The 20,890-nt window shown below is 45.4% G+C and overlaps 1 protein-coding gene across 2 annotated transcripts in view; it reads right to left on the bottom strand.

Annotated features, from left to right (window-relative positions):
• The window catches only part of LOC141131361 (ras and EF-hand domain-containing protein-like), a 110,346-nt gene that overhangs the window by 42,104 nt on the left and 47,352 nt on the right, over positions 1-20,890 (bottom strand). For both annotated transcript variants that reach the window (XM_073618524.1, XM_073618525.1), the window contains exons 5-9: positions 19,353-19,430; positions 9,345-9,460; positions 5,831-5,899; positions 4,443-4,521; positions 1,310-1,359 (exon numbers count right to left, since the gene is read on the bottom strand). In XM_073618524.1, the coding sequence (XP_073474625.1) occupies positions 1,310-1,359; positions 4,443-4,521; positions 5,831-5,899; positions 9,345-9,460; positions 19,353-19,430 (392 nt within the window). The remainder of the gene's footprint in view (positions 1-1,309; positions 1,360-4,442; positions 4,522-5,830; positions 5,900-9,344; positions 9,461-19,352; positions 19,431-20,890) is intronic.

The following is a 20,890-nucleotide window of genomic DNA, read 5'->3' as shown; positions in this document are numbered from 1 at the left end:
TCGTAAGACCGCTGCGCAAATACGGTGTGACAGAAAGTATTGCAACGATCGCCATTTTATTCTCTAGGGTGTTAGAAAAAAAATGTATAATGTTTGGGGGTTCTAAGTAATTTTTTTAAAAACTGTGGTGTGTAAACACCACATCTAAAAAAGAGGCCCGGTCTTAAAGTGGTTAAGCATTTCTCTAAAGTTTCCAAACTCATTATATACTCCTGGACTAAAAATCTAATATTCTGTAGTAGGGATGGGAAAGTAAATGGGAGTGAGGGAGTTCACAGGGCAGAGAATTAAACAGTCTGGGGAGGCTGTTATTTTACACAGTGGTAAGCACTGCTTGCTACCTTGCTGGGAGGGGAACCACTCACCACGTGGTTTGCAAGGAATTGTTCCAGAACTCCCAGGCAGCAGGCAGATAGAGGGAGCCTGCATCTCTCAGCCAATACAGCTTGTCAGGGGGCTGGGGCTTTAAGGCCCCTTTCACACTTGTGCGATTTGTCCTGCGACTTGGGACTGCAAAGTCGCCTGAAAAGTCGTACCCCATGATTTCCAATGAGTATCGTTCATATCTGTGTGACTTCAAAGTAGTCCCTGCACTACTTTGGTCCAACTTTGATGCGACTTGAGGTCCATAGACCTCAAGATTACACAGGCATTGCTTTAAGTCACGTCAAAGTCGTGGCAAAATCGCATCAAAGTCGTGCACCTTTCAGGTCGCACAAGTGTGAAAGGGGCCTAACAGACAGGCGGGGCTCTAAAGGAAAGCAGGAGTTCAGGTGGGTAAACGTCCCTTCCTCACATTTTCGTTCCGTTTTCATTCATTGATGAAAGTAGGAATTGATTTTCGTCATAGTTTTCATCAATTGACTTAGTTCAAATTGTATTTTGGTTTAGTTTTCATCATTGAAGACATGCAGTTGATTAAAATATTTTCTTTGATGAAGTTAACACTGCACTGCACATGCACAGTGTTTTCCAAGTAGCCTGGAAGCCTCCTGGCATGAGTGATGTGGCTATCTGAGGAGGCTTCAGGCAGGTGGGGCAGCAGAGGTGGTGTCATTCTTGCCTAGGTGCTGAAAATAGGTATTTCCCCTACCATTAAAATAATGTAATTTCTGCTGATCAAATAATAACATAAGTTAATGGCATTTTTTTGTTTTATTTTTTTGTCTAGGACAACTTTTATGTATGGCTTTACTATGGTCATAAATGCAGTTTAACGACAGAAAAACTATTTGCTGTGTCTAGTGAAGGTTTGTGCTATTTCAACTGCACCAGTGAATGGTGTCCTTAGTTTACATTTATACCGTACCTGCTGTAGGTAATCACAGGTGGTTCTTTTTGTGGGTTTGGAGAGGAATGCTGAAATAGGAGAAGGTACATATGAGAACAATGAAAGACATAATCCCTTTCTTTCTACAGCCACACACCACTTCCTTCACTGAGCACCCCCTCCCCATACTCATTTCTGACTTCCACTCCATTCTACTGTTCTGGCTAGATTTACACTGTTCTGTGTGCATGTAGTGTGCATAGTAACACACACGTGTAGGAATGAATGGTCAGTCCCCTAGAGGGTTTCTTTGCCTTTCACACTAAACTGCAGCACATAGATGCAACCAACATAGGAAAGAATTGGATTTCATGTAGCAAACGCATGAAACAGACAAATTTGAGAGGGTCCTTACTATTGTAATGAAATACATTTATTATATATATATATATATATATATATATATATATATATATATATATATATATATATATATATATATATATATATATATATATATATATATATATATATATACACACACACACACACACAGTATCTCACAAAAGTGAGTACACCCGAGTGTACAGCTTGTGTAACAGTGTAAATTTGCTGTCCCCTCAAAATAACTCAACATACAGCCATTAATGTCTAAACTGCTGGCAACAAAAATGAGTACACCCCCTAAGTGAAAATGTCCAAATTGGGCCCAAAGTGTCAATAATTTGTGTGGCCACCATTATTTTCCAGCACTGCCTTAACCCTCTTGGGCATGGAGTTCACCAGAGCTTCACAGGTTACCACTGGAATCCTCTTCCACTCCTCCATGACGACATCACAGAGCTGGTGAATGTTAGAGACCTTACTCTCCTCCACCTTCCATTTGAGGATGCCCCACAGATGCTCAATATGGTTTAGGTCTGGAGACATGCTTGGCCAGTCCATCACCTTTACCCTCAGCTTCTTTAGCAAGGCAGTGATCGTCTTGGAAGTATATTTGGGGTCGTTATCATGTCGGAATACTGCGCTGCGGCCCAGTCTCCGAAGGGAGGGGATCATGCTCTGCTTCAGTATGTCACAGTAAATGTTGGCATTCATGGTTCCCTCAATGAACTGTAGCTCCCCAGTGCCGGCAGCACTCATGCAGCCCCAGACCACGACACTTCCACCACCATGCTTGACTGTAGGCAAGACACACTCGTCTTTGTACTCCTCACCTGGTTGCCGCCACACGCTTGACACCATCTGACCCAAATAAGTTTATCTTGATCTCATCAGACCACAGGACATGGTTCCAGTAATCCATGTCCTTAGTCTGCTTGCCTTCAGCAAACTGTTTGCGGGCTTTCTTGTGCATCATCTTTAGAAGCGGCTTCCTTCTGGGATGACAACCATGCAGACCAATTTGATGCAGTGTGCGGCGTATGGTCTGAGCACTGACAGGCCGACCCCCCCCCCCACCACCCCTTCAACCTCTGCAGCAATGCTGGCAGCACTCATACATCTATTTCCCAAAGACAACCTCTGGATATGACGCTGAGCATGTGTGCTCAACTTCTTTGATTGACCATGGCGAGGCCTGTACTGAGTGGAACTTGTCCTGTTAAACCACTGTATGGTGTTGGCCACCATGCTGCAGCTCAGTTTCAGGGTCTTGGCAATCTTCTTATAGCCTACTCCATCTTTATGTAGAGCAACAATTCTTTTTTTTTCAGATCCTCAGAGTACTTTGCTATGAGGTGCCATGTTGAACTTCCAGTGACCAGTATGAGAGAGTGAGAGCGATAACACCAAATTTAACACACCTGCTCACCATTCACACCTGAGACCTTGTAACACTAACGAGTCACATGACACCGGGGAGGGAAAATGGATAATTACTCACTTTTGTCACCGGTGGTTTACACATTAATGGCTGTGTGTTGTGTTATTTTGAGGGGACAGCAAATTTACACTGTTATACAAGCTGTACACTCACTACTTTACATTGTAGCAAAGTGTCATTTCTTCAGTGTTGTCACATGAAAAATATAATAAAATATTTACAAAATTGTGAGGGGTGCACTCACTTTTGTGAGATACTGTGTGTATATATATATATATATATATATATACACGGAACCCTCCAACCGAAATAGACGTGAAACCACATAAAGACGCCACAAGTCTCACAACTTAACATAGACCTGAGGGGTGCCCTGGTCAGTACACCAAAAAGGGGGCATATCCAAGATAAATAGTGGTTGATTGTAGAAGAGGGATGTGAAGGAAGTACCCTATGAAGGGGGTGGGAGGGAGGGTATCGAGCACTAGAATCGACAAGGAACACAGATGAGTGGGCTGCTTAAATACCCCCCTCTCCAAGGCTCCTCCCATAAATTCAGGCCACCATACTGGCCTTCTAATAAATCCCTCTAAAAAGCCCTCTCTGTCCCATTGGGGAGATTTCCATTAACTTCCTGTCTAATAGCCAAAACAGGAAGTGAGAGGAAATCCCTGCAAAAGTGAAGGAATCCATGCTTGTCAACAGAACTAGTGTCACCATTAGAAGATTTCCCCTGTATTCCTCTCCCAAAATTTGTGATTTTCTTTCACTTTCATGAAGCTAGTGCCCCTATTGGAAGATTTCCTCTCTATTTCTGTTATGGTGACAACCTATTTGTGATTTTGTTTCACTTTCACTCTCAGTGATAACATTAACTAGGCCTTTTGAGAGAGTGAATCTCCCAACCAGGGACACAGACAGCAATAAAAACCTGACAGCTGTAATAATCCCTCTCCACTCTATCCAAAACAAAAAAAGTTGTCTATAGTTATACTTTAATTCCCTCTAGCATTCTCTAGAATTGTTACATTGCATCTCTTATTAAAAAGAGTATATACTGTATTTCCTATGCTCCTCAGTGCTATCTAGCGGCTATAATGCCATATTTTACTACTGCTCACAATAAAAGAACATTCGTTTACAATTCTTACAGAACCAATGTACATGCAGATTCGCTGGATAAATGGCTATGAAAATTAGTTTTTTAAGGCCCTCAAGACACACACTTATATATATATATATATATATATATATATATATATATATATATATATATATATATAACATATATTGCATGGCTGTGGAACATCATTTTCTCTCATCATTTTCTGTCTAAACGCAACTCACCCGTCTGCGTTCATTTTCAAGGTTTGATAAAGCCGACCGCATGCAGTCATTACTGTCATACAGGGACTTGTTGGCCTCGCTGGAAACAGAAAAAGCTAAGTTAAGAAACACGTGGTCCATAAAGGACAAAGGCAAAGAATTCTTGTTAGTTTTTAGGGATTAAATATTCAGATGTAATATAGGATCACTTATCTCCTTTAACAGTTTAAGAATTGCGTATTAGAATGATCAAGAATTATTCATAACGGTTTTCCCCCTAGCAGCCAATCAAATTCCAACTTAGGTTTACGTAAATTAATTCAATTATTTTTCTGTTGGTTACTGCATGTGCACTTTGCTTTTTTTCTGTCCCATTTACCCCTATACGGTTTGTGCGGATCGCATTTGCGTGGGCACAGCAGCCCATTCATTTGAATAAGTTGCTGTACCTGCAGGAAACACAGGAAAAAGGTCCCTGTAAATTTTAAAGTTGCAGCAGAAAAAGCACTATGCGATATTCTGCACCCAAAAATGCACCACATTTTCAGATGTGTGGGGTGCCATTGATTCTTACATTTTTTTCTTGCTAAAAACCTACCCCTAACTTACCCCACCTTCCTCTATATTAGCCCACCCTCCTTTATCCTAACCCACCCCCCTCCCACCTAGCCCACCCTCCTCAAACCTAACCCACCTTTGTCTAACCTAACCCACCCTCCTCAATCCAAACCCACCCGCCTCAATCAAAACCCAACCGCCTCAATCCAAACCCACCCTCCTCAATCCAAACCCACCCTCCTCAATCCAAACCCACCCTCCTCAATCCAAACCCACCCTCCTCAATCCAAACCCACCCTCCTCAATCCAAACCCACCCTCCTCAATCCTAACCCACCCTCCTCAATCCTAACCCAACCGCCTCAATCCTAACCCTACCGCCTCAATCCTAACCCAACCGGCTCAATCCTAACCCAACTGCCTCAATCCAAACCCACCCTCCTCAATCCAAACCAACCCTCCTCAATCCAAACCCACCCTCCTCAATCCAAACCCACCTTTGTCTAACCTAACCCACCCGCTTCTATCCTATCCCACTCTCCTCCAACCTAACCCACCCTCCTCTATTCTAAACCACCCTCCTCCAACCTACACAACCTTCCTACTCCAGAGTTCCCTCTTCACAGTAGCTGTGTCCCAAGGCCAAAGATAAAGGGAGAAAGCCCTCTAGAAGTCTATGGGGCTGTAATGCACAGTAGCAGCCATGACAGTGAGATTTGTGGTGCTGGATGTACACAAACAATGGAGTCCGTGGCTATCAGAACATGGTAAGTAGGCATTAGTGGAGGGGGAGGGTGGGTCAGGGCAAAAAGGATAAGTTGGACTGTGAGTAGAGGAATTTTTCACACTCACTTTAGTATCTGAATTTGGCTAGTGTATCCTCTGCTTTCATCTATCATTGCTTTCAGCAGATCCTTCTCCCTGTGTTAAATGAAAAATAAATACTGTATATAATTACATGCACATAATAGCTGGCACATCATCAGCCACTCTCCCTCAGAGCTTCCGGTTGAACCAGTGTCTGCTATCCCGCTGTGACTCACCTGACGTCAATGGACCTCAGAAGTGGCCAGATCTTTAATCTCTTTCTTCTGTCTCTGCCTGAGTGGCTCAGCCATAATCACCGCTGTGTGATTAACTGAAGTGTGCTTTAAAGTTTCACAAAGTCTGGCCCTGTGTGTAATGAATGACTGAAGCAAACACTAGAAGACCCATTATGTAAAACCAACCATGTAATGATGGGAATAAGTCTCATCATAAATTCTAATAAACATGTTAATATTTTATTTGCTGTCACTACCTATGATGAAGTCCTTTTTCCTATAAAAACACAATGTAATGTGTGTGAGTGAAGACGGGAACAGCACCATCTGTATAGAGACGCAATTCCAAAGTTCATGTGCTGCAAGGGAATCCTTGTTCATAAAAATATAATGTAAATGTAATGGTGATGAGAAAAACAAAGCATAGCAACAAGAGACTAAAAGAGACTTGAAGGAAATGTGACAAGAGCAGCTGGGGAGAACCCCCAATCCTGTAAGGACTGAGATGGGTTGGGTTGGGATGGGGAGAAGGTGCAACTTGGCACCATGTTACACTCCAAATATGGGTGTACAATGTAGCATGGTATAAAAAAAAAGGTGGACTTGACCTTTAAAAAGGTATATCGAAAAGCTTCCTTTGAAAGGAAGAACAATATATATATATATATATATATATATATATATACGGTGCTTACCTTGCCCTGTGTGCCGCCCTTTAAGCCTAGTATACACGGGCCGAATGTAGGGCGACATGGGTCGGTTCAATAAAAACCAGCTGAACATGGTCCATGTGTAAGGCAGCTAGTCCCATAGAAGCCTGCCGTTTGGAAAACCAGCAGCCAACCGGCTCCTGATCAGCGCTTTCAGCCAATTGCTGGGGGGGGGGGGGAGTGGGACGAGTCCATTGACACAGACAGCGGGGCTCGGGAGCGAGCACGCACAAGTGCCCCCATGGGAAACAGCTTCCCATGGGGGTACTGGACAGGGAGGAGGAGCCAGCAGCGCCGGCGGGGGACCAGAGAAGAGATCTTTGGGGGCTGCTCTGTGCAATTCAATTGCACAAAGCAGGTAACTAAAAGAGATGTTTGGTATTAAAAAAAATGTAAAATAATCCTTTACAACCACTTTAGGAATGCCAAAGCATGTCTGACCTGCATCATACCCCGCCTTGCATATCACGGGATGTCCATGTGAAGTTTGAGAGGAGGGATAGCAGGTTTGTCCTTGACAAAGACCCACAAGCCTGGCATGTGCACATGAAAAATTGCACAGGAGTCAGTGGTTACTGAAGTTTTAGCTGCAGAATCACATGTCCAACTTTGAACGTGTGCCCGCAGCTAGAGCATGGGTGCACAAAGACAGAAGTGAAGGATTTTACATGAACTGCACTAAGGATGGAGAACAAGAAAATTCACATTTTTAAAGAGATTTGTGAATCACATAACGTGTAGTTTGAATGCAGAGGGGGTCTATGTAGCAATACTTAATTTGTGATGAGACTTTAATTTACCCAGATGGGAACAAGGTTGGTTATGCCGTAAGGGGTTTGTTACCCTAAAAAAAATAATAAAAAATGAATCCTGTTCCCTTAAAGCATGTTATACAGCACAGTGCTTGTGCTGTGTAATTTGCCCCCCTGTAACATCTGGCTGATCCTACCAGTTTTTACCTTTCCCTATGTAAACTGACCATGGTTAATCATGGCTGCTGAGCCCCGACACCATGGTCAGTTTACGTGCCTCCGTCATCCGCTCCCTCCTGTCTGCTCTCCCCCGTCCTCATCTGTCTTCTCCCTCTCCCCTCCCTGCCTTTCAGCTAGTGACAGTGCCCGTCCCCCTCCTGCTGCTGAAATAACTCTGACCTCTTTATAGTATTCACTTTATCTCCTAATGACAGGTGTGTGTGTGATTTATAAAAAAAAATGCAGTCTTTACCGTATTTATGAGCGCTGCTCCACGCTCACGTGACCGGCCGGCTCGGTCCTCCTCCCCTCCCAACTGACATTAGCGAGGGAATCTCGCCCCTCCCTCTCTGTCAGATGGGGAGAGGAGAGAACAGGACGGTCACGTGAGCACTGAGTGGCGCTTCTAAATAAGGTATAGACTGCATTTTTTTTTGTAAATCACACACACACCTATCATTAGGAGACAGAGCAAATAGTATAAAGATGTCAGAATGGCTTAACAATCACACTGGAGAACGCAGCAGCTCACAGCAGGAGTCCAGGGCGTCTCCATTCACTGTTTCAGGTCCAATTTCAGCCCAAATTTTGGGCGGAATGCGGACCTGAAACGGACCAAAAGTAGAACAGGACTCCTGTGCAATTCGCACCATAGCCGCTGAGGAGATGTGTGAACTGGCTGGTCACAATCTCCCGCTATGGGGAACCCACATCCAATTCGCATAGGCGTGAACCCAGTCTTAAGCTGGCCATATACTCTTACGCCACGTACACATGATCGGATTTTCCAACGCGAAATGTTGGATGTGAGCTTGTTGGCGGTAAGTCCGACCGTGTGTATGCTCCATCGGACAATTGTTGTCAGACTTTCCGCCAACAAATGTTGGCTAGCATGTTCTCAAATTTTCCGCCAACAAATGTGTGTTGTCGGACTTTCCGACCGTGTGTACACAAGTCCATCGGACAAAAGTCCACAGTACAAACACGCATGCTCGGAATCAAGGACGAGCCGGAAGCGCTTGTCTTGTAAAACTAGCGTTCGTAATGGAGATATCACATGACTATTGAACTTCCTTTTTAATCGGCTCGCCGTATGTCTTGTACGTCACTACGTTCGTAATTGTTGGCTAACATTTGTGTGACCGTGTGTATGCAAGACAAGTTGGAGCCAACACCCTTCGAACAAAATTCCATGGTTTTGTTGTCGGAATGTCCGATCGTGTGCACGGGACTTTAGAGTTTTCTTTTCTGAATGAAAAAGAAAAAAGGATTCCTTCATTCATGCTAAGCAAAAAAAAAAAAGATCCCTTCACCCATGCTAAACAGCATAGACTGACGAATATCCCTCTGCAGGTATTATATTCTGATATTCTGACAGCCAGCAATTGAGGCTGTCCGACTACCCAAACAGCAGCTGCATATGATTGGATGCAACTGTTGAGCCAAAACATTTTTGTCTGGCTCATTTGATTTTTAGATCAAAGAATGTCAGGCGGGAGGGTGGTGACAGGGCACCCATGGAGAAAATATCAGCCGGTTCATCAGGAACCAGCCAAAATTCACATAGGCTATGGTCAGCTATACTCTCCATATCTAGTATCAATACAAATCAGTTGCTGTGCTCATTCCCATATACTGTTACCTTTCATGGTGCAACTGCTGATCAGAAAAGTCGTTTTTCAACCTGTCCAATTCAGTCTGTAGAAGGGAGATGCTGGTTTGTGTTTCTAGTAGGTTAATTTTCAAGAGCTCATTCTCCTACAAAGGGAACACCAAACGTTACATCAGAGCATTTAAACAGAAGTGGTCAGAATAGAAGTGGTGTGGATAGGACACCATCAGACTTCACACAAATCCCTGAAGAATAACTTTAGAATTCGGTGATATGTCCTTCGTTGCCAATTACTTTTCACTGTGCCCCCCCCCCGTCGGATCACTGCAAGCTTTAAAAAAGTAGGAGTCCTCCTAGCAAGAATTCCTCTACAAGTTTTTGCCTAAACAGTATAACATTCACTTATTAAGAAGTACAATGACTATATTTTATGGCTGTTTAGAAACATCCTGGGAATCAAGGGGTTAAAACTGTAACCATCAGCTTGGTACCGTTTTGTTCAGCTGACTCTTGGCCATCAAGTAAAAGTGACTCAAGCAGCCCAATCACTTTTACGGAACTGTGAAATCGTTTTTCACCATTTGGCAGGTGCACGTAGTGAATATGTAAACCCAACATTTCATATTCCTGATATGTGCCTTGCTGTACCATGTACTTGTATATGAAAGTATCCTGTTCTCTTTGTATTGCTTCCTTTGTGTGAAATCCCTGGTGTTCCTACCAGTCTCTCAGATTTCCTATTAAAAACTGACCACACTAAGTAGGAGAGCACACTGTGGTCAGTTCTCTAGTTGTGCTGGGAGCCTTCTCTCCTCCAATGATCAGACTTGCCCTGACACACACCCCCTTCTCCTGCACAACCATTCACACTGGTGCGACACGACAGCCGTCCTACTTTGGATCCGACTTTGCCCTGCGACATGAAGCCGGCATGTGTCCGACTTTCAATGAACGGGGATCCGACTTGGATCCCCGCCAATGTGTTTGGTATGAATCTTTAGGGGGAACTCCGCGCCAAATTTTAAATAAAAAACCGGCATGGGTTCCCCCTCCAAGAGCATACCAGGCCCTTGGGTCTGGTATGGACCTTGAGGGGGAACCCCCTACATATCCATGTGCTCCTCCCCCAGCTCTTATGTAGCTGAAAACAGAGGGAATGTGATGACATAAAAGGAGGAAAAAAGGTATTTATAATGTTTTTGTATCATACACAAATGTTTTGCCTTTCATTTCTATTTCCAATGGAATAGGTTGTTTTACAAAGTGAGGGTTTACAATCACTTTAAGGCTTGACACATTTGGTATCTATTTACCTGCTGCAACCCCATATTTTATCATTTAAAAAAAAAAAACTGGGTATTATGTTGTGTACATTAAAATTAATTTTAATGTATTTTTTCCTGAAAATAAAGATTAATAAACAGTTGCACAAATGAAATGCAACATCAAAAAAATGCTACTGCCACCTTTTTATTACTCAGGGCCTCTGCTTTCAGAAAATATGTGTTCTGGGATTTGGGGCAAAAAAAATAAAACGTGCAGATTTTAATATGTGTGCGAAAAATTAATACATTACTCTAGACACAAAATGGTTAAAAAATACGCGAAAGCCAATTTCAGCTTTTCTGTTCATCAGATTATAGTTACCTAATAGTTTGTTACATGTAGTTGCACTCTGTGCTATATTACTGAATAAGCCTGAATACGAGATTTAACACTCCATGTCCATTATACCAATAACCAATAATGGCTACTGGGTGTGCGACACATGTCCACAAAATACAATCCAAATACTTTGGGAGTGTGGAGAACACCCAGTCCCTTCTCAGCCCCAGTAGCTCTCCGGCAGCAAGAACCAGCAATTCCTAGCTGTCATTTTGACAGCTGGGACTTGTTTAGTATCAAAGAAGCAGATCTTGCTGCTTTTTTGTATATTGCCAGTAGCAGGACAGTCTCTCTGGGGTGGATTTACTAAAAGTGATAGTGAAATCTGGTGCAGCTCTGCAACTGAAACCAATCAGCTTCCAGGTTTTTTTGTCAAAGCCTAAAGTGGAGTTCCACCCAAAAGTGGAACTTCCGCTTTAAGGACTTCTGTCCCCCTGACATGCCACATTTGACATATCACTTTTTTTTGGGGTGGGGGGGAGCGGGTATCTAGTTTTGACAGGTACCCAGCTCCCACACCCGGTCTAGCTGCCTCAACCGGAAGTTCTCCTCTCCCCCTCCCTCCCTGCAATCTTCTGGGACACTTCACGTGTCCCAGAAGATTGCCCGGCCATTCAGGATGCACAGCGCGACTCGTGCACGCGCAGTGTGCACTCGGCTGTGAAGCCGCAAGCTGTCACAGCCAGGTGCCCACACTAGTGATGTTGGCGCAGGGGAGAGGCGAGGGGAGAGAACCGAGGCTTCGGGCGACCGCATCGCTGGACCGTTGGACAGGTGAGTGTGTGTGTGTTAAGAGTCAGCAGCCACACTTTTTGTAGCTGCTGACTTTTAATAAACACAGAAACGGCTGGAACTCCTCTGTAGGCCCCTTATACACATAATGTCCGTTTTTGACGGACTCCATTTGCTCAGCGGGGATTGCTACGTTGATCCCCGCTGAGGCGGCGGATGATAGGTCCGTTTCTGCTCAATGTGCAGGAATGGACCTGTCAGATCTCCGCTCTCCACTATTGGAGATCGGGTGAAAACTGATCCGCTTGTCCGTTTTCATCCGATCTGAGAGACAGATGGAAAATAGGGTTTCCATCCGTCTGAATCTAGCGGAGTGGATCGGGTGTCAGCGGACATGTCACCGCTGACATCCGCGCTGCATAGAACTGTATGGCGCGTCCGTTCAGGTCCGCCTGTCAGTTTTTTAGGTGGACCTGAACGGACGCTCCATACGGTTCTATGAAGCGTCAGTTGTCATCGGTGACATGTCCGCTGACATCTGATCCACTCCGCTCCGCATGTGTGAAAGGGGCCTTAATTGAACAAACTGAAATTAGAAGCTGATTGGCTACCATGCACAGCTGCACCAGATTTGCACTCTCCAGTTTTAGTAAATCAACCCCCAGTGTGTCAAGTAGAGTAACAATAAAGCAATGTCATTATTGCTTCATTTTACCTTCTCTGGTTTATTCATCAGATCAGGGACAACCTCTGATCTGCATATGAGGTCATTAGCAACCTTGCAAGTTAAAATAAATTAATAAATATATAGAAATAGTTTTCTGTCCTATTTAATAACCACTAGTAACCCATAGTGAATCCCTAATCAGCCCTATTAATCTTAACGTAGCCAGACTACTACATAAATCTGACATTTACCATGGTATGGTCTAAGCCAAATATGGAAGCTCTGACATGAAATGCTACACTAGCGCTGTCACATCTACGCCTGAGGCATTTGTGCGCATGCCTTCACATACCCACATCTTGTAATTACTGTCAATGGACGGCTGTACCCAGCCAGTTTACGGAAGTTCTACACAGTCATGCATGCCATGCAGACCCCTTACAGCTGTGTGTATGATCCCTTCAAGCATTCATTAACCTCCCTAATGCCCCACACCCTCACTTTGTACCAATTCACTGATCCGTATATTAGCCTTAGGCTGGGTTCACACTGGTGCGACACGACAGCCGTCCTACTTTGGATCCGACTTTGCCCTGCGACATGAAGCCGGCATGTGTCCGACTTTCAATGAACGGGGATCCGACTTGGATCCCCGCCAATGTGTTTGGTATGAATCTTTAGGGGGAACTCCGCGCCAAATTTTAAATAAAAAACCGGCATGGGTTCCCCCTCCAAGAGCATACCAGGCCCTTGGGTCTGGTATGGACCTTGAGGGGGAACCCCCTACGCCGAAAAAACGGCGTGGGGGTCCCCCCCAATCCATACCCGACCCTTATCCGAGCACGCAGCCCGGCCGGACAGGAATGGGGGTGGGGACGAGCGAGCGCCCCCCTTCTGAACCGTACCAGGCCGAATGCCCTCAACATGGGGGGGTTGGTGCCTTGGGGAGGGGGGGCGCGCTGCGGCCCCCCCCACCCCAAAGCACCTTGTCCCCATGTTGATGAGGACAAGGGCCTCTTCCCGACAACCCTGGCCGTTGGTTGTCAGGGTCTGCGGGCGGGGGCTTATCGGAATCCGGGAGCCCCCTTTAATAAGGGGGCCCCCAGATCCCGGCCCCCCACCCTATGTGAATGAGTATGGGGTACATCGTACCCCTACCCATTCACCTAGGGAAAAGTGTCCATAAAAAAAAAAACACAGTACACAGGTTTCAAGATTAATTTATTAGGCAGCTCCGGGATCTTCGTCCGACTTCTGGGGGGGGTCTTCTTCCGCCTCTTCTCCCGGGCCCCGCCGCTATCTTCTTCCAGCTCTTTTGCCAGCAGGGGGCCCTGGTCTGCTGCCGCTGTCTTGTCGCCGCTGTCTCGCCGCTTCTTCTCTTCATCTCTTCTTCCGATGTTGACACGACGCTCTCTCGGGCTGGAATGCTCTCTGTGCGCTCTGCTATGGCTTATATAGGCGGTGACCCCGCCCCCTTATGCCATCACAGTCCCTGGGCATGTTGGGACTGTGACGGCATAAGGGGGCGTGGTCACCGGGTGATGACTACGCCCCCAAAAACGTCACAGTCCCAGCATGCCCAGGGACTGTGACGGCATAAGGGGGCGGGGTCACCGCCTATATAAGTCAGAGCGGAGCGCCCAGAGTGCATTCCAGCCCGAGAGAGCGTCGTGTCAACATCAGGAGAAGAGGGCAGAAGGCAGAAGATTGAAGACCGGGCTCCTCCGCTATAGCAAAAGAGCGGCAAAAGAGCAGCAAAAGAGCGGAGGAGCCCGGCAGAAGATCCGGAGAGCGCGGAGAAGAACCGGAGAGACCCCCGAAGTCGGAAGAAGACCCCCGGAGCTGTCTAATAAATTACTTTAAAAATCTGTGTAGTGTTTTTTTTTAATTGACACTTTTTCCCTAGGTGAATGGGTAGGGGTACGATGTACCCCATACTCATTCACATAGGGTGGGGGGCCGGGATCTGGGGGCCCTTTTATTATAGGGGGCTCCCGGCTTCCGATAAGCCCCCCGCCCGCAGACCCCGACAACCAACGGCCAGGGTTGTCGGGAAGAGGCCCTTGTCCTCATCAACATGGGGACAAGGTGCTTTGGGGTGGGGGGGGGCCCGCAGGGCCCCCCCCCCCATGCCCCAAAGCACCCACCCCCCCCCCATGTTGAGGGCATGCGGCCTGGTACGGTTCAGGAGGGGGGGGGCGCGCTCGCTCGTCCCCACCCCCATTCCTGTCCGGCCGGGCTGCATGCTCGGATAAGGGTCTGGTATGGATTGGGGGGGACCCCCACGCCGTTTTTTCGGCGTAGGGGGTTCCCCTCACGGTCCATACCGGACCTTAGGGCCTGGTATGCTCTTGGGTGGGGGAACCCATGCCGGTTTTTTATTTAAAATTTGGCGCGGAGTTCCCCCTCAAGATCATCTGAGCACAAGTCGCGTGCCGAAGTCGGATCATGCAAGACGGCGATCCGACTTTGATCCGACTTCAATGATAGTCAATAGGCTGAAGTAGGATCAAAGTAGTACAGGGAGCATCTCTAAAGTCGGAACGACTTGTGTCGGACCAGTTAGGACGGCTCCCATAGGGAAACATTGGATTTCACACGTCATGCGACATGAGCTCCCAATGTCGGAGCGTTTGTCGGACCAGTGTGAACCCAGCCTGAGGCGTATGCTGCATGTAACATTTAGATGTGTTTGTTATGTACCTGCTTCCATTCTACCATAAAAACAAAGTATATTCATCATGTCGTGAAGAGTGGTTTTGCCTATTTGCAGTAATGTATGCATTTGTAGTATCCTCAGACAGATCCTTTCACAGGTTCAGTGTGTGAACTGGAAAGTAAACATTTCTCTACACAGGAACGTGCCCAGTACAAACACTGGGAACCCGCCGCGTTCCGTACACCTCACTGATCAGCACCATGATACTGGCTGATAATGCTGAAACATTGCATAAGGAACAGCTGCTCACAGTATTCCCCGTCATACCGCTGGCAGCTTGTCAGTGGGATAGTTTGATCAAATGCATGTATGCACTGAGTGTAGGAACTGCCTAGAGGTAGACAAAAGGAACAGACATTGAGCCGGATCTAATAGTAGGTAGAGGAAGTTCCCGGCATCCAAAGAGAGCAAACACTACAGCTGATACTTCCAGGTTTTGCATAGAACATTATTGATAGTGCCTAACATTAAAACGGAGCTTCAGTCATTTTTTCATCTTTCCATCTATTAAATCTTCTGCCCTTGTTGTTTTAACTTTGAATAGTAAAACATTTTTATTCTAACAGTAAGTACCTTATACAGCCCACTTCCTGTTTCTTGTCTGGTCATTAGCCTAGGCTTATGACATCATGCACAGCTCTCACTCTCTCACTCTCCTGAGAGTTTGCCAGGAAGGGAGGGGGGTGAGTCATAAGAGGGCCAATGAGGGCTGCAGAGCTGGAGGTGTACCGGTGTGTGTCTGTGTAAATCCAGGAAGTGAACAGGCAGCAGCTTTAGCTGCCCACAGTTAAAATGGTTGCAGCCAGACTCAGTGGAGGGAGATTTCTGCAGCATATTTGGCAAGTACAGAATCACAGTACCGTAAATACTCGAGTATAAGCCGACCCAAATATAAGCCGAGGCACCTAATTTTACCACAAAAAAACTGGGAAAACGTATTGACTCGAGTATAAGCCTAGGGTGAGAAATGCGCAGCTACTGTAAGTGGAAAAGAGGGTCAACAATGCCCATTTGCAGCCTCACTGTGCCCATTTGCAGCCATAGGTCCCCCAAACTTCAAAATTGGTAGTTAAGTGTTCCTAGATGCCCCCTAGCTGCAGCCAAAATTAGGGGTCTCTGGACCCAAAAGGTCTCGAAATAACATTGCTGCAGATGGACACAGTTGACTGAATTTGGGGCCCCGTATCTCGGGGTCACTTGATGCTAGGAACCCCATTTGGTGTGCAAACCCAGTGGAACTAGCACTACACCATATCCAAAGCTGGGGTTCCTAACACCAAGTGGCCCCGAGATATGGGGCACCAAAGTGTTCGGAAAATGTCAAGCGCTTTTCTGCAGCAGAGAATGACATTTTTTGAACCGACTTTGGGGCCCCATATCTCAGAGTTACTTGGTGCTAGGAACCCCAGCTTTGGATATGTTGTAGTGCTAGTTTGCTAGTTGCACTGGGTTTGCATACCAAATTTGGGGTTCCTAGCACCAAGTTATCCCGAAATACGGGACCCCAAAATCGGTCAGGAAAATGTCATTCTTTGCACCAGAAAAGTGCTTGACTCGAGTATAAGCCGAGGGGGGCACTTTCAGCACAAAAAAATGTGCTGAAAAACTCAACTTATACTCGAGTATATACGGTATATATAAAATAATATGCAAAGTGGTTGGAAGGAAGCTTCAGAATGGCAAAGATGTTTTTATTGCAAATTATGTGAGCAGACTGCAGTTCCTCTTTAATAGACACACTATTTGCATTGGGCTGCAGTGGGCAACCTTGCCCAGAGCAGTTCTGACACAAGGACAAGGCAGTTGTCCTTGTTTGCTATAAAGTGAGTTCACATCATGAGCGTTGCAGTAGTTAAATACCGCATGCATGCAATAAAAACAAATCACTGCAGCACAACTCTGTTGCAGTAAATACAAGTAAGTTAAATGTCACTTGAGACATTTCAATAAAGTTATAAAAAAAAAAACTGTGCCATGTACCAGGTTTGGTGCATTGGCACGGCTGCTCTCAGCACACACAGGTAGCCGCCGTACATTCAGTGCAGCTGCTGGCGTGAATAAGCCCTTAGAAAATAAAGACTAAAGCTGGGTACACACTATTAGTTTTTTTTTTGTTCAACCCAGTTGGCTGAACGAAGAAAAAACTGAGGAGCTCTGGAGGGAACACTGTAATAACTTTAAGATGTTAGTACAGCGATCTCCCCGTTGAGCTATTGTGTTCTGACATGGGGACTGCCCCTCTGCCCTGCCAGGACCCACTGGTTGATGCTCGCAGATCGGATGTCGATCGGCAGATGTTTTTCTGCTTTTCATGCTTCTGTTGGACAGGCTGTCATACATACAGGCCGAATGTTGGTTGGTTTCCGTTAAACCAGCTGATATTCAGCCCGTGTGTACCAGACTTAAAAGAGGACATCTTCATACTCTTGCTCCCACATTTAGATAATGGAAATTACATACACAGATATAACAACCTAATAAATTACATTAGTTTTCATGAAGCCATCCACAACATCGCCCCCGTCTACATCACCAACCTCATCTGCAGATATGGCCCAAATCTCTCCCCCCCCCCCCGCTCCTCCCAAGACCTCCTACTCTCTAGCTTCCTTGTTACCTCCTGCCATGGTCGCCCCCAGGACTTTTCCAGAACCTCTCCCATCCTCTGGAACTCCCTACCCCAGTATGTCCGGTCAGCTCTGATCCTGTCCACCTTTAGGCGTTCCTTGAAAACTAATCTGTACTTGAGTCATCAGATCATCCTGCAGCTATTACTTTTTGTATCACCTCCCGCTCCCTTTAGATTGTAAGCTTCATGAGCAGGGCCCTCCTATTCCTTTTGTATCGGGGTGCATTTACGAAACATTTGCAGAGATATTCTTCCTGTGAAACTGTATATACATGCATTCTGTACAAATGCCAGCAAAACTGAATGTTGTTTATATTTATAGCTATTTTCTTTTCAGGTAAGATGTTATTCATTTATAGGAATAGCGTGAATAAGGACAATACCACTAGAAGAAGTTAAAGTGTTTGTTACCCCAGCATTTCATATTCCTGATATGTGCCTGCTGTACCATGTAATTATATGTATTGCTTTCTTTGTGTGAATTCCTGGTGTTCCTGCCAGTCCCTTTGCTTTCCTTTTAAAAAAACTGACCACACTATGCAGGAGAGCACACTGTGGTCAGTTCTCTAGCTATGCTGGAAACTCAGCGTGCTCTCTTCCAATGATCAGCCTTGTCCTGACACACCCCCTCTGCACAGCCATTCACTGGGAAAATCAGTGTACTGTTGTTTCTCCTCCCCCCAGCTGTTATGCAGCTGAGAACAGAGGGAACAAAACGAATGTAATCACTTCTAAAAACAGGGGAAAAAAGCTAATTATATATTTTTTTATATTTATACACAAATGTTTTGCCTTTCATTGGCTGAATGGGTTGTTTTACAGGGTGATCATTTACAAAGCACTTTAAATGATTGCAGTAATAGCTCCATCTAGTGGACATAATGCTGTATTCTCCTGATTCACGCTCAAAGCGGAGTTAGGCCTGGGTAAAAAAAAAAAAAAAAAGCCAGCGATGTCGGCACCCTCAGCCGACCCGTCCCTCGGCTCCGGGTACAGGCACCGGCATCCTTACTAAGAGAAACAGCAAGTGAAGGCTTACGGGTTCACAGCCTGTTTTCTACTGCGCATGTGCGAGTGGCACTGCACTTTCTGAATGGTCCCTGCTGTCTTCTGGGACCTGTGTGTCTCCCAGAAGGCAGCGGGGGGGGGGGCAGAGGAGGGGCCGGACATTGCGTAGATCGGCGCACAAGATTGCGGCGATCATTCCAAAGAAGTGGGAGCAGATACCTGGATGTGACAGGTATCCGCTCCCCCCTCCCCGTGAAAGGTGCCAAATGTGGCACCGGAGGGGGGTGGGAGGAACCTGATCCGCGGAAGTTCCATTTCTGGGTGGAACTTTGCTTTAAGAATGAGGAACATCCGACCTGGAAAGAAAATAGCCAAATAATATTCAATTTGCCAACATTCGCACAGAACCAATCTACATACATAGGGAATAGCTAGTTTATCAATACATCCTATATAGTATATATACAAAAAGGAGATATGACCAGGTCCTGCAAAGGAATAAATGGATAATTGGGGTTTGACCCTACAAAATGGTAGCAATACTCCATATTTCTTCATTTAACATTTGCAAGACCTCCAAATTGGAGTGATATTGTATGCAAATGGACCATGTCATACCTGGGAAAGGTCAAAGATTTGGTTTTTCAGCTTCGCACTTTCTTCTTTGGTTTCTTGAGCCTTCTTCTCATCTTTGCTCTACAGTATAGACAAATCCCAACAAAAAACATTCATTAAAACACATGCCAATGTTTAGGGTACAAATGGTATATGACCTGTGGACCACACTGCTTTGGGCAATCATTAGTACCAGCTGCAAGAAAGCTGCATTGTGACAATGATATTACCCGGTGTTACCGAAAATGCAGCGGGTACCATTATAGAACAGTTGTGGTGTGTTTGGCAGCAAATTTAAATCAAAAGGATGCCGTGAATTCAACACACAATGATCCGTGTGTGCTTTAGGCCTCATTGTCATGGCCGTCCAGGGCCATACTCTACCCAGATCAGCTAACGTCTGTGGTGGGTATGGCCAGGTGTTTGCGGTCAGATGTGGCTGCCCAGCCTGTGCAAATCAATGGCTGACACTGTCTCACAAAGAGCGATTACATGCGGTTCGGGACAGATGAGCGACCCCGTACGCTCCATGTGCGATTACATGTGAACAGCCATGGAGCTTGTCATTGATTTATACAAGTTGAGCCACAGAAATACATTGATATGGGTAGTATACAGCCATCGGCAGGTGTGTGAATGAGGCTTTAAATGCACCACAATGGATCGCCTTGTTCTGAATCCATCCTTAGTTATTCAGGTGGTTTCCAATGCCTGGTATGAAATTACATTAGAAGGCTGGCAGACAGCCACGTTTCTGCTCTGTATAGAAAATAAAGGGGACAAGAGCTGAGATTTTAGAGCCTCTGTTGCAAACTTCCAAGATGAATTTCTCCACAATGTCTAAACCTACAGAGGTGAATGAGACTTTGATTAACCACTTCAGCCCCAGGAGATTTACCCCCTTCACGACCAGGCCACTTTTTGCGATACGGCACTGCGTTACTTTAACTGACAATTGCGCAGTTGTGCGACGCTGTACACAAATAAAATGTATGTACTTTTTTTTTTCCACAAATAGAGCTTTCTTTTTAAGGTATTTGATCACCTCTGCGGTTTTAATTTTTTTGGGCTATAAACAAAAAAAAGACTGAGGCTGGGTTCACACCATCCCTGCATCTGTCTCACAGCAGGGGTCCAGTGCGTCCCGTTTCACTGTTTCAGGTCTGATTTCAGCCCGAATTTTGGGCTGAATTCTGACCTGAAACGGACCAAAAAACGCACAGCGTTTTTCTGCAAAATGCACCGGACCTGCTGCGGAGATATGTGAACAGGCTCCATAGGGAGTCGGTCAAAATTTCCTACTATTCCAAATTGGATGCGGAGAACCCGCATCCAATTTGCAATGGTGTGAAACCAGCCTAACTAACAATGTTGAAAAAAAAACAACTTTTTAATTTTTCTGCTATAAAACATATCCAATAATTTTTTTTTCAAAAAATCTAATTTCTTCATCAATTTAGGTCAATCTGTATTCGGCTACATGTTTTTGGTAAAAAAAAAAAAAATCACAATAAGCATATATTGATTGGTTTGCGTAAAAG

Source organism: Aquarana catesbeiana, linkage group LG03 (assembly GCF_042186555.1).
Source record: "Aquarana catesbeiana isolate 2022-GZ linkage group LG03, ASM4218655v1, whole genome shotgun sequence".
Classification (NCBI taxonomy): domain Eukaryota; kingdom Metazoa; phylum Chordata; class Amphibia; order Anura; family Ranidae; genus Aquarana; species Aquarana catesbeiana.
Note: the sequence above shows the minus strand (reverse complement) of the source record. Positions and strands in the feature narration are given on the sequence as shown.